The 27146-nt window shown below is 37.1% G+C and overlaps 2 protein-coding genes across 19 annotated transcripts in view; one reads left to right on the forward strand and one right to left on the reverse strand.

Moving 5' to 3' along the window:
* Window positions 1-4366, forward strand: part of GAS2 (growth arrest specific 2) — a 153633-nt gene extending 149267 nt beyond the window's left edge. For 15 of the 16 annotated variants that reach the window (XM_073808700.1, XM_073808711.1, XM_073808702.1 and 12 more), the window contains one exon: window positions 3180-4366. In XM_073808700.1, the coding sequence (XP_073664801.1) occupies window positions 3180-3398 (219 nt within the window). In that variant the 3' untranslated portion in view covers window positions 3399-4366. The remainder of the gene's footprint in view (window positions 1-3179) is intronic. The other variant, XR_012333486.1, reaches the window with a different exon arrangement.
* An 11488-nt stretch (window positions 4367-15854) lies between these two features.
* SVIP (small VCP interacting protein) lies at window positions 15855-22926 on the reverse strand. Of its 3 annotated transcripts, none has more exons than XM_073808715.1 (4): window positions 22644-22892; window positions 19898-19944; window positions 19247-19360; window positions 15855-16258 (listed from the first exon to the last, which is right to left on the reverse strand). In XM_073808715.1, the coding sequence occupies exons 1-4, from the start codon at window positions 22699-22701 to the stop codon at window positions 16244-16246; spliced, it is 234 nt and encodes a 77-aa protein (XP_073664816.1). In that variant the 5' UTR covers window positions 22702-22892; the 3' UTR covers window positions 15855-16243. The 3 variants fall into 3 exon arrangements, with proteins under 3 accessions (XP_073664816.1, XP_004328917.2, XP_073664817.1); XM_004328869.4 differs by having other exon boundaries at window positions 19898-19948; window positions 22648-22886; XM_073808716.1 differs by lacking the exon at window positions 15855-16258 and adding an exon at window positions 16265-17958 and having other exon boundaries at window positions 19898-19948; window positions 22648-22926.
* Window positions 22927-27146: the final 4220 nt, after the last annotated feature.

A 27146-nucleotide genomic window follows, 5' to 3' on the forward strand; every position in this document is an offset into this window, starting at 1 on the left:
AAGGTATGAAAGCAAAGTAGACTGGGATGAAAGAAGAGTTTTCTTTGCACAAGAGTGGGAGGGGCTTGGATACGTTTATTTCCTAAAGAGTAAGGACCATTATACACTAAATTGGAAAGAGAGAGAAGAGGGATGAGATGTTTGATGTAGCTGGGTTCTTCATGAGCGGAAATGGGGATTAGGACGGGGCGGGGGTGGGGAGGGAGGACTTGACCTTGAACAGAAGGACTTATTTATGTGACAAGAAAGGCAGGGTAAAGGATAAATGTAGGTTGGAGTGAATTAGCGGTGGAGGTACCAAGAGAGAGGAAGCCATGCCTGACAAAGATGAAGTCATGGTAGACTGATGAGGATGAAATGGGTGGTGTACTTGAGAATAATAGAGAGGAATAAGAAATGGGACTGACCGAAACAAAAAATAAAAGGCTCAGTTAATTGCACTTGGTCTAATGTCACTAATCTCTGAGGTGGAAGGAGTTCTTCCCGAAGAGCTCAGCAGCTCAGCCCTGATTTAGGAAGAAGATTATACACTTAATCCAAGGTTGGAGTTTGACACGTAAATGCTGTGAAGGGAAGGAAGGGTTGAGAGCAATTTAGTTTATAGCAGGTTGATTTGCTTTTAGGTTAAACAATAGGGATTTTGTTTATGGACATGAGGTTGGCATTCGTTTCTTCCTTTTTTTTTCTTGAGACTGAGCATGTTCTAAGAAAAGGCATGGAAATTAAATCTCTACAATCAGGCTATAGGAATACCTGTAGCTCTGATACCTTAATCCCATGCTTGAAACTTGTCCAGTTTGACCATTGGCTTTCTTTGGGAAGTTATACATTGCTGATTAGCTATAGGAAGATTCTGGAAGACGAGATGAGCAGAAATTTAATTCCTATGTTACTCACATTCAGAATGACTCTGTCTCATGTTGAATCCACTTTGCATTGTCCTATGGATTCATTAAAGAATCCGCAAGCAGAGTTTTTACCTTCATGATCATATACTCCAGGCTGAAAAGCATTTCTGTCACTGTTTCCCAGAGTTCACTAATTGTTTAAAGACTCTTCTGGCTGGCGGTTCTTTCTGGTTGAAACAGCCTGCTTACAGTCAAGTGAACTTGGGCATTCTGCCAGGGACATTCATACCAAGGACGTTTAGAGACAATTCTTAAATGTAATTTACAGGGCTAGGAGGTACCAGAACTTCAACAATAGGCAAAAGCAGTGCTCTTGGAACAATGGGAGAAAGGGTCAAAGTGCTATTTTGACCCTGGCCTTTGCAGTTTTTGTCCCAGTAACTCCCAAGTTTTGAAAACAGGAAATAGAGGCACACCCAGGAACTTGTGGCAATGAAAATAGGCCCGTAAAATTATAAAAGCCTTGATGGATTTTATAAGGAGGAACCGTTGTGGGAAGAGTACTAGACTGGGAGTCAGGAAATCACATTAAAGATCTGGGCCTCAGTATCTCCATCCTAAACAACAGGAACATGGGACCACTGGCGGACCTGGGGAGGCAGAATGGTTATAAGCTAAATCCTGACTCCTCTTATATGCTTTATATTTCATGGGTTCCCACTGAGATTTTATTTAATGAGTAGATGCTGGTGCTAAAATAAGTTTGAAGCCTTCTTGTTAGAAAATGTTTCCCCAGATCCTTTCTATTCTAAAATTCTAATATTCTAAGTGAGAATAACCAGTACAGTTACACTTAATTCTCAGGAGTCTAATAGTTTTAATTATTGTTATTCAGCACATTTTTATTACTTTCCACGATATTTGATTTTGAAAACTGCCTTATGTCAACCCCATGTTTCAGGATTTCATACCTTGAGCCTATGGATGGATTTTGGGGAGTCTGTGAAAGCCCTAAATATATATGCAATATTTTGTGGGTACAGGCATACAGAAAGAGAATCCAAAACTTTCATCAGAATCTCAACAGCTAAGGGCAAAGTCTTCCCCCACTGGATAGGAGTCAAAAAAATCCAGATCTGAAGGTAACACAGAGTGAGAGAAATTCAGAGAGATTTCATAGGCTCTACCATGAAAAGTACTTACCAAACCCCTCCCAAACCTATATTCCCTTCCCAAGATTACATTGCCACTCTGTGTTCATCGTATTTCGGGCAGGGGAGAGGTCTTTGGTGAAGGTGCGACATTCCCCCTTATTCTTACATTTTGTGATATTTGAAAGAAGCCAAGATCAAATCTTTGGCTCCCTGTGCCAATCCTCCACAACTCGGACATGTTTTTACTAGGTAGAAAGAACCACATATTCTTCACCTTTTCAATCTGTAGCCTTGTTAACCCTGGAGCTCTAGATGGTTCATGGCCCTGAAGGTAAGGGTTTTGTTTTTTTTGTTTTTGTTTTGTTTCTAAAGAAGTATTCTATCGTAATTAAGAAGAATGAGAGTAAAGACAACATAAATGTTTGGCCATTCCATAATATCTTTCCTTGAAAGCCTCAGACAGTGACTAGGGAAGATTTCAGTTTTTCTGAGTGCATTTTCAATTCTATTTTGCATTGAGTATTTGTGTGATTATTAACTTTATATTCCAAAAATAGATAAACAACAAGGATTTACTGTATAGCACAGGGACTACACTCAGTATCTTGTAATAAACTATAATGGGATAGAATTGAAAAGAAAAGAATATATATACATATATATGTATAAACGAATCACTTTGCTGCACACCAGAAACTAACAATATTGTAAATCAACTATACTTCAATTAAAAAAAGCTATATTCCATAGCAGGCATTTCCATGGTCTTTTAAGTCCTGGTTCAGAGGGGAATAACCCAGTGGGGAGAACAGAGCTCTGATCTGAGGCAGCAAGCAGGAAATTGGGCAATGATGAGGCTGTGATGCAAAATCAGGTGTCAGTGTCAGCAAGGAGCCTCTAGACTCGCTGAACCAAGCAAGGGATTGTACCTACACCCTGATTCCCACAGCAGGGCAAAGCAGGATCCTGGGGATATGTACCATGCATGATCCACTTGCATGGGAAAAACAAAGCTTCTCTCATAAACTGTATGCTAACTCAGACACTGTGCAAGAAGTGGAAGGACAATAGGGGCTTGAAAAACAAAACAGAAAACAATAACGCTAGAGCTGGAAGCTGATTTGAGATACTGCAAGAATTCTCAGAATTTAACTCTTTTGCTCTCTTTTCATTCCAGATGCTGCACAACAAGCATGTCATGGTCCGTGTGGGAGGAGGTTGGGAAACTTTTGCAGGGTATTTGTTGAAACACGACCCCTGCCGGATGCTGCAGATCTCCCGTGTGGATGGCAAGACATCCCCCATCCAGAGCAAATCTCCAACCCTCAAGGACATGAATCCAGATAATTACCTGGTGGTCTCTGCCAATTATAAGGGAAAGAAGGAAATTAAATGAAACTAGTTGGTCACTACAAGGGGACTCTCATAATGGCCTGTATCCACATCTCCAGTAGTCAGTTTAGTTCACATGCTCTGAAAATTACTTTGGAAAAAGACATAACAGATAGAAAGACGTCATCATGTTGAAACATGCTCAAAGAGTAGCACTATTTATTTTGAACGCTTCTGTAGAAAATGACCTATTAAAAGAAATTATCAACTCAGATTTAAATTAGACAAATTGTAGGCAAATCATTGTTTCTCAATATGTGAACATGGTATTTAGAACACATTACTAGCAATACAATTCTAGCTAAAGATAAAAATTATTAGAAGAAAATAGGATTTACAGTTAAGTCAACAGAAAGTGCCTGCCTAATGTGTACAGAATAACAACACCCCAGACATTTTTTATAATTGCAGGATTTTTAAGCTGATTTTTTAAAGTGACAATTAGTGTGATGATGTGCTACTAAAAATATCCAACAGCACTATAAATTAAAGTACAGTGTATCTACGACAGTAATACGTTACTGGAAAGGCCACTTCAGAAAAGTTTACATTCACTTGGAAGAATGCCTTAAAGTTTATCCCTTATCTCTGAACAAACACCTGGGGCACTTTTGGAAGTTTTCACTGCACCCCTTAGAGAATGGCTTATGAGTTGTTTACACACTCCTAGACACGTGGCTGTGTTGAGACTGAGTGTAATTCACACACATAAGCTGACATACGTTTATATTTTGAAAGAGTAAATTGTACAGTCAAATGTCCATTGACTTCATGTAATTTCAAAGCATTTTCTTATTATATCTTTAGTTAATCCAACTTTGCTGTGCTGTCTAGTAAAGTAATTTCACTGTAGCTAATAATGTTACAGACTTATGTATACCCTTGTATACCTAGGACAGGGCTGTTTTGTACCCATAAACAGCAAAATATTGTCCTCACTGATTGAAGAATTAAAAAGATGTTAAAAAATTTTACCTGTCTCTATATCAATGCTTCATTCTGAAATAAAGATCATATTCAAATGGCAACGTCCCCTGGGAGTTAAAGGAAGTGTCAAATTATGGTTACCTAGCACTTCTTCACTTTGGATAGCTGAGTGGTGCTGGTGTTTGTTTTCCTTAGCAGAGAGTCTAGGTTTTATCATAAACAGTACTTTAAGGGCTTCCCTGAAATAAAAAGTATAGGCAAAATTAATTTGTCATTTCCTCATTTTTCAACAAAGACAAAATCCACCTTTCTTGCTCCAGAAAGTCAGGGAGGAAGTATTTCAGTTTGTCACATGAATGATTTAATCAAAGCAGACACAACCTTTTTTTTTTGCTTTTGGTATTTATTGAATTTTATTTATTGCTTTTATACAGCAGGTTCTTATTAGTCATCAATTTTATACACCTCAGTGTATACATGTCAATCCCAACCTCCCAATTCATCACACCCCCACCCCCACCCCCACCACCCGCCGTTTTCCCCCCTTGGTGTCCATACGTTTGTTTTCTACATCTGTGTCTCAGTTTCTGCCCTGCAAATCGGTTCATCTGTACCATTTTTCTAGGTTCCACATATATGCGTTAATATACGATATTTGTTTTTCTGACTTCCTGCACTCTGTATGACAGCCTCTAGGTCCATCCACGTCTCTACAAATGACCCAATATCTTTCCTTTTTATGGCTGAGTAATATTCCATTGTATATATGCACTACATCTTCTTTATCCATTCGTCTGTCGATGGGCACTTAGATTGCTTCCATGACCGGGCTATTGTAAACAGCCCTGCAATGGACATTGGAGTACATGTGTCTTTCTGAATTATGGTTTTCTCAGGGTATATGCCCAGTAGAGGGATTGCTGGATCATATGGTAATTCTATTTTTAGTTTTTTAAGGAACCTCCATACTGTTCTCCATAGTGGCTGTATCAATTTACATTCCCACCAACAGTGCAAGAGGGTTCCCTTTTCTCCACACCCTCTCCAGCATTTGTTGTTTGTAGATTTTCTGATGATGCCCATTCTAACTGGTGTCAGGTGATACCTCATTGTAGTTTTGATTTGCATTTCTCTAATAATTAGTGATGTTGAGCTGATTTTCATGTGTCTCTTGGTCATCTGTATGTCTTCTTTGGAGAAATGTGTGTTTAGGTCTTCTGCCCATTTTTTGATTAGGTTGTTTGTTTTTTTAATATTGAGCTGCATCAGCTGTTTATACATTTAGGAGATTAATCCTTTGTCCGTTGATTCGTTTGCAAATAATTTCTCCCATTCTGTTGGTTGTCTTTTCGTCTTGTTTATAGTTTCCTTTGCTGTGCAAAAGCTTTTAAGTTTCATTAGGTCCCATTTGTTTATTTTTGTTTTTATTTCCATTACCCTAGGAGGTGGGTCAAAAAGGATCTTGCTGTGATTTATGTCAAGGAGTGTTCTTCCTATGTTTTCCTCTAAGAGTTTAATAGTATCCAGTCTTACATTTAGGTGTTTAATCCATTTTGAGTTTATTTTTGTGTATGGTGTTAAGGAGTGTTCAAATTTCATTCTTTTACATGTAGCTGTCCAGTTTTCCATCACCACTTATTGAAGAGAATGTCTTTCTCCATTGTATGTCCTTGCCTCCTTTGTCATAGATTAGTTGACCAAAGGTGCATAGGTTTATCTCTAGGCTTTCTATCCTGTTCCATTGATCTATATCTCTGTTTTTATGCTGGTACCATATTGTCATGATGACTTATCTTTGTAGTATAGTCTAAAGTCAGGGAGTCTGATTCTTCCAGCTCTGTTTTTTACCCTCAAGGTTGCTTTGGCTATTCAGAGTCTTTTGTGTCTCCATAGAAATTTTAAGATTCTTTGTTCTAGTTCTGTGAAAAATACCATTGGTAGTTTGATAGGGATTACATTGAATCTGTAGATTGCTTTGGGTAGTCTAGTCATTTTCACAATATTGATTCTTCCTATCCAAGAACATGGTATATCTCTCCATCTGTTTGTAACATCTTTGATTTCTTTCATCAATATCTTATAGTTTTCTGAGTACAGGTCTTTTACCTCCTTAGGTAAGTTTATTCCTAGGTATTTTATTCTTTTTGTTGCAATGGTGAATGGGATTGTTTCCTTAATTTCTCTTTCTGATTGTTTGATGTTAGTGTATAGGAATGCAAGAAATTTCTGTGCATTAATTTTGTATCCTGCTACTTTACCAAATTCATTGATTAGCTCTAGTAGTTTCCTGGTGTCATCTTTAGGATTCTCCATGTATAGTATCATGTCACCTGCAAACAGTGACAGTTTTACTTCTTCTTTTCCAATTTGTATTCCTTTTATTTCTTTTTCTTCTTTGATTGCCATGACTAGGACTTCCAAAACTATGTTGAAAAATAGTGGTGAGAGTGGACATCCTGTGTTGTTCCTTATCTTAAAGGAAATGCTTTCATTTTTTCACCATTGAGAATGATGTTTGCTGTGGGTTTGTCATATATGGCTTTTAGTATGTTGAGGTAGGTTCTCTCTATGCCCACTTTCTGGAGAGTTTTTATCATAAGTGGGTGTTGAATTTTGTCAAAAGCATTTTCTGCATCTATCGAGATGATCATATGGTTTTTATTCTTCAATTTGTTAATATGGTGTATCACATTGATTGATTTGCATATATTGAAGAATCCTTGCATCCCTGGAATAAATTCCACTTGATCATGGTGTATGATCCTTTTAATGTGTTGTTAGATTCTGTTTGCTAGTATTTTGTTGAGGATTTTTGCATCTTTGTTCATCAGTGATATTGGTCTGTAATTTTCTTTCTTTTTTGTAGTATCTTTGTCTGGTTTTGGTATCAGGGTGATGGTGGCCTCATAGAATGGTATGGGAGTGTTCTTTCCTCTGCAATTTTTTAGAAGCATTTGAGAAGGTTGTGTGTTAGCTCTTTTCTAAATGTTTGATAGAATTCACCTGTGAAGCCATCTGGTCCTGGACTTTGTTGGAAGATTTTTAGGTCACAGTTTCAGTTTCATTACTTGTAATTGGTCAGTTCATATTTTCTATTTCTTCCTGGTTCAGTGTTGGAAGGTTATACCTTTCTAAAAATTTGTCCATTTCTTCCAGGTTTTCCATTTTATTGGCATAGTGTTGCTTGTAGTAGTCTCTTAGGATGTTTTGTATTTCTACAGAGTCTGTTGTAACTTCTTTTTCGTTTCTAATTTTATTGATTTGAATCCTCTCCCTATTTTTCTTGATGAGTCTGGCTAAAGGTTTATCAATTTTGTATATCTTCGCAAAGAACCAGCTTTTAGTTTTATTGACCTTTGCTATTGTTTTCTTTGTTTCTATTTCATTTATTTCTGATCTAATCTTTATGATTTCTTTCCTTCTACTAACTTTGGGTTTTGTTTGTTCTTCTTTCTCTCGTTCCTTTAGGTGTGAGGTTATTTATTTGAGATTTTTCTTGTTTCTTGAGGTAGAGTTGTATTGCTATAAACTTCCCTCTTAGAACTGCTTTTGCTGCATCCCATAGGTTTTGGATCATTGTGTTTTTGTTGTCATTTGTCTCTAGGTATTTTTTGATTTCCTCTTTGATTTCTTCAGTGATATCTTGGTTATTTACTAATATATTGTTTAGCCTCCATGTGTCTGTTTTTTATGGTTTTTTTCCCCTGTAGTTTATTTCTAATCTCATAGCGTTCTGGTCAGAAAAGATGCTTGATATGATTTCAATTTTCTTAAATTTACCAAGGCTTGATTTGTGACCCAAGATGTGATCTATCCTGGAGAACGTTCCATGTGCACTTGAGAAGAAAGTGTAATCTGCTGTTTCAGTTGGAATGTCCTGTAAATATCAATTAAATCTATCTGGTCTATTGTGTCATTTAAACCTTGTGTTTCCTTATTAATTTTCTGTTTGGATGATCTGTCGTTTGGTGTAAGTGACATGTTAATGTCCCCCACTATTATTGAGTTATTGTCAATTTCCTCTTTTATAGCTGTTAGCCTTTGCCTTATGTGTTGTGGTGCTCCTATGTTGGGTGCATATCTATTTAGAATTGTTATATCTTCTTCTTGGATTGATCCCTTGATCATTATGTAGTGTCCTTCCTTGTCTCTTGTAACATTCTTTTCTTTTTTTTTTTTTTTTGCCTTACGTGGGCCTCTCACTGTCATGGCCTCTCCTGTTGCGGTGCACAGGTTCCGGACGTGCAGACTCAGTGGCCATGGCTCACGGGCCCAGCCACTCCACAGCATGTGGGATCACCCCATTCTTTTATTTTAAAGTCTATTTTATCTGATATGAGTATTGCTACTCCAGCTTTCTTTTGATTTCCATTTGCATGGAATATCTTTTTCCATCCCCTCACTTTCAGTCTGTATGTGTCCCTAGGTCTGAAGTGGGTCTGTTGTAGACAACATATATATGGGTCTTATTTTTGTATCCATTCAGCAAGCCTGTGTCTTTTGGTTGGAGCATTTAATCCATTCATATTTAAGGTAATTATCGATATGTATGTTTCTATGACCATTTTCTGAATTGTTTTGGGTTTGTTTTTGTAGGTCCTTTTCTTCTCTTGTGTTTCCCACTTATAGAAGTTCCTTTAGCATTTGTTGTAGAGCTGGTTTTGTGGTGCTGAATTCTCTTAGCTTTTGTTTGTCTGTAAAGCTTTTGATTTCTCTGTCAAATTTGAATGAGATCCTTGCCTGTAGAGCAATCTTTGTTGTAGGTTCTGCCCTTTCATCACTTTAAATATACTGTGCCGCTCCCTTCTGGCTTGTAGAGTTTCTGCTGAGAAATCAGTTGTTAACCTTATGGGAGTTCCCTTGTATGTTATTTGTCATTTATCCCTGTTGCTTTTGATAATTTTTCTTTGTCTTTAATTTTTGTCAACTTGATTACTATGTGTCTTGGCATATTTCTCCTTGGGTTTATCCTGTATGGGACTCTCTGTGCTTCCTGCATTTGGGTGGCTATTTCCTTTCCCATGTTAGGGAACTTTTTGACTATTATCCCTTCAAATATTTTCTCATGTCCTTTCTCCCTCTCTTCTCCTTCTGGGACCCCTATAATGCGAATGTTAGTGCTTTTAACATTGTCCCAGAGGTCTCTTAGGGTGTCTTCATTTATTTTCATTCTTTTTTCTTTATTCTGTTCTGTGGCATTGAATTCCACCCTTCTCTCTTCCTGGTCACTTATCCGTTCTTCTGCCTCAGTTATTCTGCTATTGATTCCTTCTTGTGTATTTTTCACTTCAGTTATTGTATTGTTTATCTGTTTATTTGTTCTTTAATTCTTCTAGGTGTTTATTCTTTAATTCTTCTAGGTCTTTGTTAAACATTTCTTGCATCTTCTCCATCTTTGCCTCCATTCATTTTCCGAGGTCTTGGATCATATTCACTATCATTATTCTGAATTCTTTCTCTGGAAGGTTTCCTATCTCCACTTCATGGAGTTGTTTTTCTGGGGTTTTATTTTGTTCCTTCATCTGATACATAGTCCTCTGCCTTTTCATTTTATCTATCTTTCTGTGAATGTGTTTTTTGTTCCACAGGCTGCAGGATTGTAATTCTTCTTGCTTCTGCTGTCTGCCCTCTGGTGGATAAGGCTTGTGCAAGTTTCCTGATGGGAGGGACTGGTGGTGGGTAGAGCTGGGTATTGCTCTGGTGGGCAGAGCTCAGTAAAACTTTAATCTTTTTGTCTCCTGATGGGTGGGGCTGAGTTCCCTCCCTGTTTGGTGTTTGGCCTGAGGCAACCCAGCACTGAAGGCTACGGGCTCTTTGGTGGGGCTAATGTCGGACTCTGGGAGGGCTCATGCCAAGGAGTACGTCCCAGAACTTCTGCTGCCAGTGTCCTTGTCCCCACAGTGAGCCACAACTGCCCCCACCTCTGCAGGAGACCCTCCAACACTAGCAGGTAGGTCTGGTTCAGTCTCCTATGGGGTCACTGTTCCTTTCCCCGGGTCCTGATGTGCACACTACTTTGTGTGTGCCCTCCAAGAGTGGAGTCTCTGTTTCCCCCAGTCCTGCCAAAATCCTGCAATCAAATCCTGCTAGCCTTCAAAGTCTGATTCTATGGGAATTCCTCCTACCATTGCCAGACCCCCAGGTTGGGAAGCCTGACGTTGTGCTCAGAACTTTCACTCCAGTGGGTGGGCTTCTGTGGTATAATTGTTCTCCAGTTTGTGAGTCACCCACCCAGCGGTTATGGGATTTGATTTTATTGTGATTGTGCCCCTCCTACCATCTCATTGCGGCTTCTCCTTTGTCTTTGGATGTGGGATATCTTTTTTGGTGAGTTCCAGTGTCTTCCTGTCAATGATTGTTCAGCAGTTAGTTGTGATTCCGGTGCTCTCACAAGGGAGTGAGTGCATGTCCTTCTACTCCATAATCTTGAACCAATCTCAGACATAACCTTTTAAAAACAACAGGCCTGGTATAATTTGGTGGTGCTGGAAGTCATGATAATCATTATGGAAAAAAACTAAAGTTTTGTAGAAAATAAAATCATCTTGGAATAGTGATTATTGTTATATCTTTTTATTAATTAATTTTATTTTTGGCTGCATTGGGTCTTTGTTGCTGTGCGCAGGCTTTCTCTAGTTGTGGTGAGCGGGGACTACTCTTCTTGTGGTGCACGGGCTTCTCATTGCAGTGGCTTCTCTTCTTGTGGAGCACGGGCTCTAGGCACGCAGGCTTCAGTAGTTGTGGCACGTGGGCTCAGTAGTTGTGGCTCGCGGGCTCTAGAGCGCACGCACAGTAGTTGTGGCGCACGGGCTTAGTTGCTCCTCGGCATGTGGGATCTTCCTGGACCACGGCTCAAACCCATGTCCCCTGCATTGGCAGGCGAATTCTTAACCACTGTGCCACCGGGGAAGCCCTATTGTTATATCTTTTAAAATACAAGTGATTTGATTTTTTAAAAAGATTTATTTATTTAATTTGTTTTTGGCTGCTTTGGGTCTTAGTTGCAGCTCATGGGATCTTTGTTGAGGCACATGGGATCTTCATTGTGGTGCGTGGGCTTGTCTCTAGTGGTGGCCTGTGGATTTCCTCTAGTTGTGGTGCACAGGCTCCAGGGTGCGTGGGCTCTGTAATTGAGGCACATGAGCTTAGTAGTTGTGGCACGCAGTTGCCATGTGGGATCTTAGTTCCCTGACCAGGGATCGAACCCCATCCCGCATTGCAGTGTGGATTCTTTACCACTGTACCCCCAGGAAAGTCCCGAGTGATTTGACTTTTATGTTCCTCAACTAATATTAACACTGAATTTCTCTGTATAGTAATCAGCAGTATTTCCATCAAAACTTTTACTGTGCTTAAATTTTTCTCCTAAACATTTATGTCTTTAATAATTAAAGTTAATTTAATTAGTTACTATTTTAGTTTTCTATTCCTGATGTAACAACTTACCAGAAACTTAGTAGCTTAAACAACACAAATTTATTATGTTATAGTCTTGTAGGTCAGAAGTTTGAGATGATCTCAATGGGGTAAAATCAATATGTCAGCAGGGCTATGTTCCCTTCTAAGGAGTCTAGGAGAGAATCCGTTCCTTTGCCTTTTCCACCTTCTAGAGGCTGTCTGATCTCCTTGGTACATGTCCTCCCTTCCTCTATCTTCAAAGCCAGCAATAGAGTACTGCAGTGATGCTGTTTCTTTGTTTACATTTCTTTGACCACAGGTTGGAAAGGTTCTTTGCTTTTAAAGATCCATATGGTTAGATTGGGTCCACCTGGATAATCCAGTATAATCTCCCCATTTTAATGTCATTAACTGAATCACATTTGCAAAATACCTTTTGCTGTGTTATATAATGTATTCCCAGATTCCAGGGATTAGGATGGGACCACCTTTTGGGGAGGGTGGCGTTATTCTTTCTGCCTACACATCTTATGATGGTCTTTTTAAAATTTATTTATTTATTTATTACCTTTGGCTGTGTTGGGTCTTAGTTGCTGCGCATGGGCTTTCTCCAGTTGCAGCTAGCGGGGGCCACTCCCCGTTGCGGTGCACAGGCTTCTCACTGTGGTGGCCTCTCCCGTTGTGGTGCATGGGCCTACTTGCTCCGTGTCATGTGGGATCTTCCTGGACCAGGGCTCAAACCCGTGTCCCCTGCATTGGCAGGTGGATTCTTACCCACTGCGCCACCAGGGAAGCCCTAAGATGGCCTTTTTAAATGGAGCTAAGAACATGGTCACAATTGACATTGGGGTCTAGCTGCTAGCTGAATGGCACTGAAAAAGAATATGGAAAAGTGAGACTATATTCAGAAGGAAAGGACTAAGTGTAGATGGCTCTTACTCATTGACTTAGTGAAAATCACTAGGTTCTTTTTTTAAACTTGTTTTGGCTATCATAGATCTTGCATTTCCCATATAAATTTTAGATTGTTTTGTCAATTTCTCTGCCAGAGTTTGCTAGGATGTTTCATTTAATTTATTGATCAATTTGAGAATGCCATCTTGACAACACTGTGTCCACCAATCCATGAACATGAATGTCTCACCATTCATATATTTAAAAAAATTTTTTTTTTCTCAGCAGTTTTGTGGTTTTTACTTCAGATCTTTTACCTTTTTCTTTTTTCCTAAGTATTTTATCCTATGTGATGATACTGTATGATTGATATTGTTTTAATTTTCAGATTGTTCATTACTTGCAATATAAAGACAGAAATGATTTTTTCCATATAATGATTTGGTATTCCGCAACCTTGCTAATCACCTTAGTTTCAAAGTCTGCTATATATGCAAATGGACGGTTTCAGTGGCTTTTGAGAAAGAGAAAAACTACCACATCTCAATCAACTTAAAGTACATACAGTAATCATGGGCATTTGACATGCTTGCTTGGAGATGTTAAAGGAATACCTTAAATACCTTAAATATCAACCCAGATAGGTATACATATCTACCTCTTACTGATCTGTTTATGCAGATATTATTCAAATCTAAAACTGACAAGGGTTACCTTTTCTTCTAAGGGCAGAGCATAATTCTTATCAGTGAAAATAAACAAGTTGAAATGTTGGAGCAGAAAAAGAAAATTCATAGCTTATGCCAATTCTTCTGAAGTACCAAGGATGATAGTTAGAACCTTTACTATAGTATTTCTCTAAGAAAAATCCAGACTAATAATAGCATTTCTTTTTTTTTTTTTTTTTTTTTTTTTTGTGGTACGCGGGCCTCTCACTGCTGTGGCCTCTCCCGCTGCGGAGCACAGGCGCCGGACTTGCAGGCTCAGCGGCCATGGCTCACGGGCCCAGCCGCGCTGCGGCATGTGGGATCCTCCCGGACCAGGGCACGAACCCGTGTCCCCTGCATCGGCAGGCGGACTCTCAACCACTGCGCCACCAAGGAAGCCCAATAGCATTTCTTTTTGGAAAAGAAACATGCTTACCTATAAATTATTTAAGATGTAGTAAAGATAAATTTTTGTTAAACAGATGGCCAAAGCCAATTTCTTATATAGGAAAATGTATATTTGTACCCTGTAAGGCAGTACAGCATTTATAACAAAACTATTAATTACATTCCAATCAGTGGAACAAAAGTATCACATACAGATGTTTTAAAAAACATGCAGCACGTTAGCAAAGGGGCTGTGTGGTAATATACAACTCTTTGTTACCACAGTAATAGTTTAATGATTAGAATGAAGACGTAGTGATTTAAGCATTTTATATCTCAACATGATAGTTACATATAAGCATTTTACTGTTTGGTTTTATTTTAGTAATTTGGTTGGGGAGTTTGGGTGACATATCAATCATTATAATGCTTTCCTATTTAAATTATGAATTATGGGAAACTGGCTCTAGGCTAAGTTTTCATCAGGAACTGATTCATAACTTTGAGGAAGATTCCTGTATGTGTGTATACATTTTTTTTTTAAGTAGTCACTTATTGGTTTCCTATCACGCATCCAGTCTCTCCTTTTTCCTTCCCCTTCCTAACACTATTCCTAACATTGAGTATCACCCTTTAGCCCATGCAACCCATGTGGTTTTGAGGAAACACGATCACACCCATGGAGGCAGGCCATGATTGGCGGGAATGGCATATCCCACTGTTCCTAGAAAGCAATTCATCAGCACAGCATTCTTGGTTCAACAATAAATAAGCACGGTATTTGGATATAAACTGCTATTAGAAATAGAGCATTATCCCCTAGATGTAAACCTTTTGTTTACACTAACCCAAGCTGTAATTCTCTAAGCTGTAATACAGATAAAATTGTTCTTTCCATACTAAAACAGAAGCAAGGACGTACACAGTTCTAGGATAGTATGCTCTGGTTCTATATCCATTCATCTATTAATGTTCCTTTTCTTTTCTGCCTTGGAAAAATTAATCATGTTGAAAAAGTCAAAAATTATATTTCTAAAATATAATTCAATGGCTTCACTATCCTTTATGAACAAACATACCACTAATTCTCTAAAACTTAAAATTGAACCTGTCTATAACTACATATCTTACCTGGATAGTCACAGATATTTCATTCTGTAATAGAAGGAAGTGATTTTTCCAGTGAGGAGTCAAGAGATCTATATTCTAGTTCAAACTGTTTAAAATTAACATATATAACATACTGCAACATAACACAAGATTTGTGGGAAGGAAGAGCGAGATAGTGGTTCAGTTTCCTTTCTGTAAATCAAATGAGCTGGTCTATTTAATTTATAGTCCCTATTGTACTTGATATTTGAAAATTCTAATTTAGGGCTCAGACTGTGGCCTTGTCATCCAAAAGAGCAACCAAATTAAAAGACACAGCAATTCTTCTATTTTAGCTTATTACATATTAAAAAACTCAAAAAACCAAATATGTTATAATACATGTTACAAATGAACAAAAATCTACACAGTTTATGGCAATGTATCATATAGAATTACCTCAAAATATTTTTATGTTTAAAGTAGACCTTTTTAAATACAGTACTTACATATTCCTCTTTCATATATTCATACTTGCCTTGGTAATTTGACATCTATATAAATCTTATGATCGTTCTTTAATAAATACAAAAGAATAAAAACACCTATGAAATCTGGACAAACACATTACCACTATACTTTGTTATATTTAACCCATCCAGTTTCTTAGTTTAACTCATTCAATTACTGCAAAGATCTTTATAGAGCTGAATCTGATACTGTATAATAGTACATCACTGCCCTCTGATGGTACCACTAATATATAATTTTAAACTCAGCAAGCAAAAAAAATCCAAAAAGTATTATAATGTAAAACACAGTATGTTAATTTTATAAGCTACAGAAGTAGAAAATAAATTAGGGGAAATTCAATGTTTTCTACAAATATTAATTTCTTAGTAAGTTATAAAAATTTACAGTGTTCCTTCATATAAGCCCTTCAAATGATTTTTCAAGATTTTCCCTGATGATCAGTTTAAAGGCACTAAGTCCATAAGTTTAAGCAAAAGTCTTCACATATAATGAAATAAAGAGATATAAGGTTAATCGGCAAACTATAAATAGCTAGGTCATTTTATAAAGGAGGGAAAATACAAGTGCAAACTTTAATATCTGAGATGTATGCAGAATTTTTCCATGCAATATATAAATATATAGTCACTATTTAGGCCCATGTTTTAACTACTAAAAAACGGCAAATCACCCACTGTCTGCAGAAGAGCAAATGTAGGGAAAATAAATATTTAATGAAAGGTCTGGCCATTTTCTAAGTCTAACAATCAAAAGCATTTTCAATATTCAATTTTGAAAAAGCACTGCATTTAAGAGCACTAAAATTACGAAGTCTGAATCTTCATTTATTCAAAGAGAAGAAACTAAATTGAGGATGTCCGCTTGACTGCAGGTATTAATTATTGGCAGTAGACTCTTCCACTCATGTTATGCTTTATGAAACTGTCCACTAGAAAAGATAAAAATATAGAGAAAAGTAAATTTTGTTTAAAGTTATGTTACTATACTCTAGTGAACAAACAGATAAGAGAGAAATATAGGCTATACAAATGTAAAATGATCTTTGTGAGTAGCAGTGATTAGTAAAATTTTACATTATAGTATGAAATAAGATACATGATGGTATAAAAATATAAAGAAATAAAACAAAATATCTGGGCAGATTAATGAGTGGTAGCTAGATTCCCAAATACCTGATAATCAGTAAAAGAAAAACAAAACATCACAAAACAAGAACAACAATGAAACTACAAAATGAAAACAAAGAAATTCTTGTTTGAGGCAGGGGAGTGAAGAAATGGTAGAAATTATTAAATAATGGTCTGGCAAAGTCTTTTCCTTGCTTAACTTGAGAAACTATTCCATTTGGTGTTCTGTTTAATCAAGTTTATTAAATCTGCAATAGTAAGTTCTGAAAAAACCCTTGGGATATTACCAGAGATATTTACCAGTCTCTAAAGTAGTGTTTTCCAAGTACATTCAAGGAATTTTTTTTAACATATTTTTAAAAAATCTTTACTTAAAGTTTGAAAATTAAGGATTAATCCAAGTAAACTTGCTTTTCTTTATTTTAGAACTTCTTACAGACTTAAATAGTGTGCCTTTTTTAATCTCTAAGAAAGGAATTCAATATATAACACAATATTCAGGATTTTTAAACATTTTTACCATGGGATTCTATTTTCCACAAAATATCTCTTAGGACTAGTGTTACAAACACTAGAGCAGTGATTCTCAATCTGGTTTGACATCAGACTCCTTGGGGAGCTTAAAAATCCTGATGGCTAAGTCCCACTCTCAGAGATTCTGATTGATATAAGGTCAGACCCAAGGTTCAGTCTTTTTTGAAAGCTCCTCATGAGCCACTGCTCTAGACATCTGCCACCACTCCTCTACTAGTATATCCTGAACTGATGCTAGTTTGTGTCCTGATGCTATCATCACACTGACTTCATAAAATAAATTCTGCCTTTCCAGAACACAGTGAGCATGGCCAATGCCAAGTGTCCCAGGAAGAGGCAGCTAGTCAGGAGATGAATATGTGGAGGGCATGAACACAGGGAAGGACATGTTTTCCTCATACTATGAAGTCGGGTTAGGAAGAATCTAGCTATACCACAGAACACTCAAGGCCAGCCTGTAGAACAGGCCTGACAGCAGCCCCTAAAAGAGCCTAGGCCAAAGGGTTTGAGCATTAAAGTTACTCTTTAAAGTTACTCCAAAAATTTATTTTGAACTTCACTTTATGCTCTCAATGAGCAATGCAGGTGGTCAAAGAAAAAAGGTACTAAATTTAACACTGAGATGTTTTTCATTTTGAGCACTTCTGAAGGGACCAGAAGAAATATAGGGCCTAATTTATTTTTAATCTATAGGCTTCAGGGCACAGAAGCTTTGGGTTTAATTAAGAAAGCCCCTTTCTCCCTTAAGAGTTCAAAAGCTGATGTTAAATTTGTTAGGTTACAACATGTTAAATAAGTACCTTCTGACTATACATAAAGTATCCCTTTTGTAACATTATATGTGACTTCAAGTCATTCAGAACTTCTTTTTCTTCTACTATGAAATAGTTGATCTCAGCATCATTTTCAGTTCCATAATTTAATTTTCACAAATTCTTTGTCTTTGAGAACTCTATATGAAGTAAACCTGGTGACACAGATCTTTATCTCAACAGAATATTGAAAGTAAGCATCTATACTTCTGATAAATATCTGACCTTGTATCTTCCAACTGTTTTACTTTACATTTATTCTATTCTATTATGGGGGTATATTAAAAAATAAATAAATAAACAAACAAACAAACACAATGGTCAGTTATTTACCTTAATATCAAAACCAATTATTTTATATATTGTTAAAAGTTAACTATAAAAAATTATTTTCTTTTAATTTCATTTATTAAATGAGATTAGATGAAGTAACATATAACGATAAAATGCACACAGATAAATCTTATTGCTATGTGATATTCCTGAGTCAGAATCATGTCTGCTCAGGATGCTCCTGAACTGCCTGCCCCACAACTTGGGGTGGTACGTACATATATGTATTTATACAGATAGTTTTGAGAGCAGAAACCAAACCAAATGGAGAAGACAGAGAATCAGCTAAACAAGTGCTCATAAATCACTGACAAATTAAATATAAATGAAACTCAGGACATTGTCCTTTTCACAAATACCCTTGAGAAATGTATTTCCTTTAAAAATGGAAGAAGAAAATCTTAATATCTGAACCATTCGCCTCCTGAGCTTTAACATGTAAAAGAAAACCTTTATAATCCTGCTAGACTGTAAAGATCCCCAAGTTCAGGGACGTTGTTTAACTTGTCCATCATTATATTTCTAGTGTCAAGAGCTACAACTGCTGCTATTGGGATGGGCATGTGTCAGACTCACCTGTGTACACCCTATTGTCCAAATTAACATTAACGTAACTATGATAATGAGTGACAATGGGAAGCTCAAAATCTCAAATCATTTAGTGAAAAAAACTCAAAGAGTTTGAAGTAGTTTACAGTATAATCCAATTTTCTAAGATTGAAGTAAAAAATGAGATTAGAAATGATGTCTGTCAAAATGACACTGAATTTGGGTGATTTTTACTTTCTTCTTTGTGTCCTTCCATTTTGCTTAAGTTTTCTACACATTTAAGATTGCCATTAATCATATAAGTATGAAGTATTATGATATAGGGTTGAGATAAATAGGAAAAGTCTATTTTCATTTTGGGAAAAAGAAAGCAAATCTATTCCAATGAATGTTGGAATGTCCAAATAAGCTGACACTTCTTCCAATCTATATTGTTCATTCTTTTAAATTAACTCACAATTTTCTGACAATCCAGTTCCCGAGGAAATTATTGAACGGATTGCTACTGGAGTTTTGAAAAATTCCAGGTAAATCAAATCTTAAGTAAATTTTAATACTTACCCTAAGGCCACCTTCTGGTGGGGGTCCAGATGCAGCCATTTCTTTTTCTATTTTTTCCTTTTTCTTTCTCTTTTCTTCCACAGACTGAACGTTCAGAATGCCCCGAGATGCAGCCTTCAGGAAAATTATTAAGGAGTGTAGAAAAAGAACAAAAATTAATTTCCTGTTACCAAAAGGTGTTGTTTGTTTTCTGCCTTTTAGGTTTTTCTTTGGAGTTGGGGGGTAGGGGATGGGGTTGGTCTATTTTTGGTAACAAAGAATTAGACTATTTCTACAACAGCTTTACGTACAACATATGATTTCTTCATTGGGTATTTTGCAACCATACACATTTCCCCCCTAAAGTTACTTCACATCTGTCAGTGTTTTATAAGGCACAGTCATTTCATCTCAAGGAACAATGTTATTAAGATTCTTCCTTGGCATCTCCCATAACAGAAGACGTGTATAGAAATTTTCATACATTAAATGACATAAATGCATTAAACCAATTTATAGAAACAGAAATCATTTTGAAAATGTTTTCCTTTAATTTAAATTTCTAAGATATCAGATACCATTTTCATTAGAGAATACTACTAGTAATAGATATCTATAGAGAACAAAACGCAAATTTAATTATCTAAAGTAGAATTTTATTTTTACTCTCACCTCCTTCTGTCTTCTTTCTGCAGCCTCTGCAAGCTTTGCTCTTTTTTCTTCCTAGGAAAAATGTGTAAGAAATATGGTTTAAAACAAAACCAAACATTATCCTTGATATTTTATACTTTTATCTTATAGGTAATATAACAGTTTACAAAAATAGTACTGGCCCCAAATGTCCTATTAAGAATGCCATTATTTATAACATTTATAAAATACTCAACTTTCTGAATTTCATTCTCCCAATCAATAAACCTTCAAGGACTTCCCTGGTGGCACATGGTTAAGAATCCGCCTGCCAATGCAGGGGACATGGGTTCAAGCCCTGGTCCAGGAAGATCACACACGCCGCGGAGCAACAAAGCCCGTGCGCCACAACTACCGAGCCTGCGCTCTAGAGCCCGTGTGCCACAACTACTGAACCTGCATGCCACAACTACTGAAGCCCACATGCCTAGAGCCGGTGCTCGCAACGAGAAGCCACCGCAATGAGAAGCCCGCATACCTCAACGAAGAGTAGCCCCTGCTCGCTGCAACTAGAGAAAGCCCGCACACAGCAACGAAGACCCAACACAGCCAAAAATAAATAAAATAAATAAATTTATAAAAATTAAAAACAAATTTAAAACCCTCCAAATAAGCACATGATGAGACATACACCTACATCTATATCATATATATACATTATATATCTCATACACACATACACACACAGAGTGGCCTATAAAATAATCTATTTGCTTTTTCAAAAAAAAGAGCTTACAAGCTAGTCAGGGCAATAATAAAACAAATGACATTTAATAATACAAGCAGGAAAATACACGGTTTGGTACTGCCAATTAAAAAGGAGTTTGGGGCTTCCCTGGTGGCGCAGTGGTTGAGAGTCCGCCTGCCAACGCAGGGGACACGGGTTCATGCCCCGGTCCGGGAAGATCCCACATGCCGCGGAGTGGCTGGGCCCGTGAGCCATGGCCGCTGAGCCTGCGCGTCCGGAGCCTGTGCTCCGCAATGGGAGAGGCCACAACAGTGAGAGGCCCGCGTACCGCAAAAAAAAAAAAAAAAAAAAAAAAAAGGAGTTTGAAGCAGGCTGGTATTTTCGGAAGAAGTTCATGAATGAAGTGAGTGAATCTTATTGAGTAGGACAGGAAGGACTAGAGGAAATTTATGAGATGTACTGTTCCATGTTGGGAAACCGTGAATATTATTTTTCTATATCTATATTATTCATAATAATGTTATAAATTATGTAAATATATGAGAGTAAGTAGCATTCTCTTGGGAGCTGTGTTAATAATTCCCCCATTTTCCATACCACAATACATTCATTCATTCATTTCATCCATTGGATAAATACTTATTGAGCAACTATCATGCCTCAGGAACTTTTCTAGATGCTGAAGATACAGCAGTGAAATAATACAGATAAATGTTTCCACCCACATGGAATTTACATTCCAATGAGGACAGTCACATATAATCAAATAAATATACATCTGTCAGACTGAAGTAAGTGCTTTAGGGAAATATAAAGAAAAGTATGGTCAATAAGAAATGGAAGGATGGGTGGATGGTAGCGTGGAGGATCTACTTTATGTAGGGTGGTGAAGAAAAGCCTCAAAGATAAAGTGACATTCAAGCAGTAAGCAATGTGGTTATCTGGGGCGGGGGAGGGGAGGAAGGGCTTAACAAATGCTGGCAGATTGGTATTTTATCAATAGCTACATAAACAAAATTAAGAACATTTAAAAGCAACAGTAGCAAGAAAGACAAGGTGAACTTTCTCATATCAACTTCCAGGTCATTTTTAGCATTTATGATCAAATAGCTGAAGAGTTAATGTACTTCCCTAAACAACTCACTTCCTTCAACGAATTTTTAGCCAGATACAGAGAGGAATTTAGGTGTTCCGTTATCAACTTCCTGTAAGGATTATTAAGGTAAAAATGCTGTTAAAAATTAGAAAGCTACAAAAAATATAAATGTATTATACCACAAACCACCTAGTTAAATCTGAAATTATCCAGATAAATAACGAATACTTTCTAGTACAAGGATGTCCCAAATATTGCATGGAACAAACCTACGTATCTTTTAAATATATTGTTTATCTGAAACTTCAAAGTTAACTGGGCGCCCTATATTTTTATTTGCTAAACGTGGCAACTTTACAAACTGTACACTCGGTACTACATAAAATACTTCAAAAAAAAAAAACCTTAAAAGTGATAAAGACTAAAGGTAAATCATTAATACAATATCCAATAAAGCGCAGAAATATACGAGACTTTATTGATCACCTTCTTTAAACAGCTGGTACAAACAGGAAGATGCACATCTCCTACAAGATTAAACACTTCAGTTTCCGGAGAAAGAAGGATTTCTTTTCGCACCCTAACTCCATCTACCGCATCGCCAGGAATGGCCGCCACATCGCACCGTCCACGTGCGCCTGCGTCCTACGAACTGCCAATTCTGCCACCCGGCTGAAGGTAAAGAGACGCTGGAGCCGCCTTTAGAATTCTAGACACCGACGCGGCGGCAGCAGCCCAGGTCCGGCAGGCAGGACCTCAAGGTCCCTCGGAGCACGGCCACCATCTCCGCCACCAAGATCCCCGTCGACGGGCTCCACGGCCCGTGTCGCCGCTTCCAACGGCCAGTCCTGGGGCCGCAGCTCGGGGCCTCCGGCGCGCCCCTCCGGGAACAGGTGCTTGCGGCGCCGGCGGGCGGACGCGGGGACGCTGGGAGGCGGTCTTACTTACCAGGTCCGGCGAAGGAGGCGCGGCCTCCGTGGGACAGGGAAAACACAGCCCCATGGGGATCGCGGCTGGGGGATTCTCCTCCTGGGTCCGCCCCAGACCAGGCCGTGCGAACTGCGCGATCAGACCCGAGTCCCAGTTATGCAGTGCTCGCTCCGCCCTCAGCGGGCGGCTTGGTGACTGGGCGGCTCGGCTCCGCCCCGCTCCTCTGCCGCAGCGCCCCACCAGCGCCCCGCGGCTCCACCCCCGCCCCACCATTCCTCTGGGGCTCGGCTCCGCCCCCCTGATGCCAGCCTCCAGCCTGGTCGTGCCTGGACCCCACCCCTGAAGCTAGCCTCCGCCCCACTGAGGAGCCGCCCCACCCACACTTCCAGAGGCTCTGCTAGGACGGGGCCTTGATCCCAGGAAACACCTGCTGAGGGCGACATGCAGAGGAGAGGTGGAAAAGCTTGGCTATGGCCTCAAAGCTAGCCCAGTTGGCTAGCCCTGTATAAGTGAGTGACAAGACTCTGGATAGTTTATGCTACCCCTTTTGTGAGAAGGGACTCTGACCTCCAAGAAATTAAAGCCAAGATTTCAAGTTGATGTCAGCCCCCTTTTTGTAAGTGCTACTCAGTACTACTTCAGTTAAGAGGGCAGAACGTGAAATCCATCACTGTGTTTTAGAATTGAGCCTCATGAATGCACCTTTAGTTGAGTTTCCTATTAGTTTCTGGTGCTTTGGATTCATTTATCCATTCAAGAGTAATAATAATGTTTGATATATTCAGAAATATTTACATTGTATGCTTCTCAAATTTTAATAGGCATAAGAATCACCTGGGCATCTACTTAAATGAATTAACATATGAGTTAACAAATTTCACAGCCAAATGGATGTATCATTGGAAAATTGATGCAAGCGTGCAGAGTTCTTGATCTTAATCTTCTGTTAACAGTTTTATGAAACCACAAAGTTTTCCTTTAGAATTCTATAATTTCTTACCCAGTTCAGTGCTATGGTCTAAAAATTATCAGAAGCCTGCACCTGTCAAAAAAATCCTTTCTATGACTCCTCTTGAAGATGAAGCATTTTTTGCAAGAGCATGGAAGTGAAATAGTGACCATATGTAAATGACAAAGGACTTAAAAAGACATGATTGAAGATCTGATTACAGTGCAATTGACAAAAAAACTTGGTTACTGCTGTGACATACAACAATTCAAGATAATTACTAACATTATGGCTGTTAACATTTTACTAAGACATAACCAGATTTTTAGGAGCTCCATATAATTTCCAGTATATCTATATTAATAACATTTACCCATACAATATAAAATAAGGTTTATCAGCACTCATTTGATAATGCTTCCCATGTAATTTAACATACCAAATAAGCCTAATTTGTTTAATATTTCTCTTTCTCAGATGCTTCAGGTATCCTCTCTGAAGCATCCTAGAGTTAGCTAGAAGTCAAAGTAACTTCGATTAGAATTTGATATTTGGGAAGTTTTTCAAAAATATCAAAAAGGTTTCAAAATACTTGGTCACATAGGATTGTATGTCACAGTGGAACAATAGTTAATTACTTAACCAGTGACAATAAAAGATTTCAAAAGCAAATGTCAAAAGTTGTAACAGATTACTGGTTAAAGGTAAAGAAACTTTGCAGTCAGTTATCCAAAGCAAATCAATATTTTAAGAAAACTTTGTCTTCTTAATAGAGAGAAAGCCAAATTCAGGTTTTGTACCACTTTACCTTTCATAATAAAATTAATTTACTCAATTAAATTGATTCTCATCTTTATCACTCCTGACCACACATAGAATGGCTTTCTAAAGATTCATTTTTTTTCCCCTCACAATCTTCTACAACTTTCTATATCCACATTAATTTGTCCCTTATTTTGTTTCCCATTTAGGAATAACCAGCTTTAGGACAAAATTACCTTCTTTTCCCTTAACAAAACGCATTTCCATTCTTTATACCTTCTTTTTCCCATACAAAGATGTTTTCCTTATTAATTTTTACTAGTTTTAATTACATATTTTAATTATTATAATTCTTAACCTCAAAAAACTTAGTTTCTAGTGAAAACTAAGGAGTAAGCAATTTATGAACTTGTACATTAGCATTTTGTAGATAGGCAAACTTGTGAATACTATTTGTAGTTTCTAAAAACAGGTGATTCCTTAAAGAAAATGTCTCAGTGTGACACCAAACATATTTATTTATTTATTGTGAATTTTATTTTATTTATTTGTTTATGCATCAGGTTCTTATTAGTTATCTGTTTTATACACATCAGTGTATACATGTCAATCCCAATCTCCCAGTTCATCCCACCACCACCCCCACCACCCCCGCGCCACTTTCCCCCCTTGGTGTCCATACATTTGTTCTCTACGTCTGTGTCTCTATTTCTGCCCTGCAAACTGGTTCATCTGTACCATTTTTCTAGGTTCCACATATATGCGTTAGTATACGATATTACATATTTATCAATAGTCCTAAATATCTTTAATTTCTCTGTAAAAGGAAACCTATGTTCGGTAATTAATATTTCAGTATCTTATTTGGAAATGATCTGGATATTCAATGAATTGCCATCATTGAACTTAATTTAGCAGTTTCAAGTTACAAAAAAAAAAATCTGGAGGACCTATTTTCGATAGATATACTTAAAACATAATTATTCCTAAAGAGTTCGCTTAAAACTCTTATTTAATTTACTTAAAAGTTTCATCATATCAAGTTATTTTTCTTGCTGACAAATTTTGTAATGGGGATAAGATCTTATTTGATGTCTAGTAAACCTAGGTACAATAAAAATATTATACTTAATGTTGATGACCCTAAAGAAATGTCTGTATTAATTAAACCAACAAACTGAAACTTGTTTTCATTCATTTAAATTAAATCTATTTCATTTAATCTATTAATTCTAGATCATGTGATCCTAAAATTCATTTGGGTTACTTTCTTTTATATTTCTGAGTATTTATATAAGCACTTAATTTCCTTTAAGCCAATTAAATAGAGTCCTTTTACAAATTAATATTGGCAATACCACACCTCTACAACACACATATATAAATATATACACACAGACACATAGTTTCCACTATGTGGACAGAGAATATAGGCAATATGTTATAGTAACTTTAAATGGAGTATAATCTTTAAAAATATTGAATCACTACATTGCACACCTGAAACTAATATTGTTAATCAACTATACTTCAATAAAAAACAGAACAGAACAAAACAAAACTCTCTCCTAGGACTGTTTAAAGATTTTAAACATTTTGTTTAAACACAAGTCATTATAAATATACAGCAGAGGAAATTTATTTCCCCCTATTATTAAATCATAACTCTAAATCTCTAAATAAGTTGTAAATCCAATTGTAAAAATTTAAACATGAATACATCATTTTCAAAGGCTTATGCATATTATTATTTGTTGAAAAGAAGCAAATCTCAAATTACCACAGAAAAGAAAGTGGTAGTAAGATATGGTATTTAATAAAATTCTAGACCCTGTAGCTTGGATGTTAAATGGTTGCACTGTTTATTTTGCAGAAATGTCAGAGCATTGTCTTTATTTTTCAAACGAAGTCAAATCACAAAATGCCACTTGATGTTAGAAATCTGCATATTTTGTTCTGGCATGATTTCTTCCATACAGACTTCAGCTTTATGTCCACTAGAAGAGATTAAAATACACAAAGAAAAAGAAATTCAATCAAAATATACATAAGGAAAAGTTTATACAAACTGTAAGTCCTCTGGGAAAAGTCTCAGAGAGAGAAGCCTTTCTTATACAAAAAGAATTGTATAAAGAGCTGGAAATGCTATTCTAAATTAAAACAAGGTCACATTCAGATAGAAGCCAGATATGAGAAGCACTATTATCAAATAAATCATATCTGGGAATAAATATGACATAAACATTTTTTTCTACGAGTCAAGCAACAAATGCTACAAGTAAAAAGAATTTGCAGAAACCAAAACTAACAATCAGGAGAAAGGGTAAAGGCATTTCTGAACATAATGGATTTGACAGAGATGTTAAGCATAAGGATTTTTCTTCCCAAGTCTTATGGTATGTGATTGACTGAGAAGGTATGTTATATGCATCTATTGAGTGTTTGAAGTCTTGAAATGACCCAAAATGAAGTGAACAAGAGGGACAAATAAGTGAAAATGGAAAGATTATGTATATCACTATTAGGAAGAACTGAACCTTAAAATAATATTTCAGGATAATTTTAATATGCATGAATATTATAATTATATAATTAGGAGAAAACTTTCGTTATAGAGATTTTAAACAGACAAAATGAAAACAAAAACTACTTTTTCAACTTTTCACAACACAACTGAGTGCTCTAGCCTCATCCTGCATCTTCTGTTCTACTGGGCACAATCCATGTTAATAAAGGACTTGTACGTATGGACTCAGACCTTTATTTTCATCCCAAACCATTTAAGATGTACAAAGTAGTGTTATTC

Source organism: Tursiops truncatus, chromosome 8, assembly GCF_011762595.2.
Source record: "Tursiops truncatus isolate mTurTru1 chromosome 8, mTurTru1.mat.Y, whole genome shotgun sequence".
Taxonomy (NCBI): Eukaryota; Metazoa; Chordata; class Mammalia; order Artiodactyla; family Delphinidae; genus Tursiops; species Tursiops truncatus.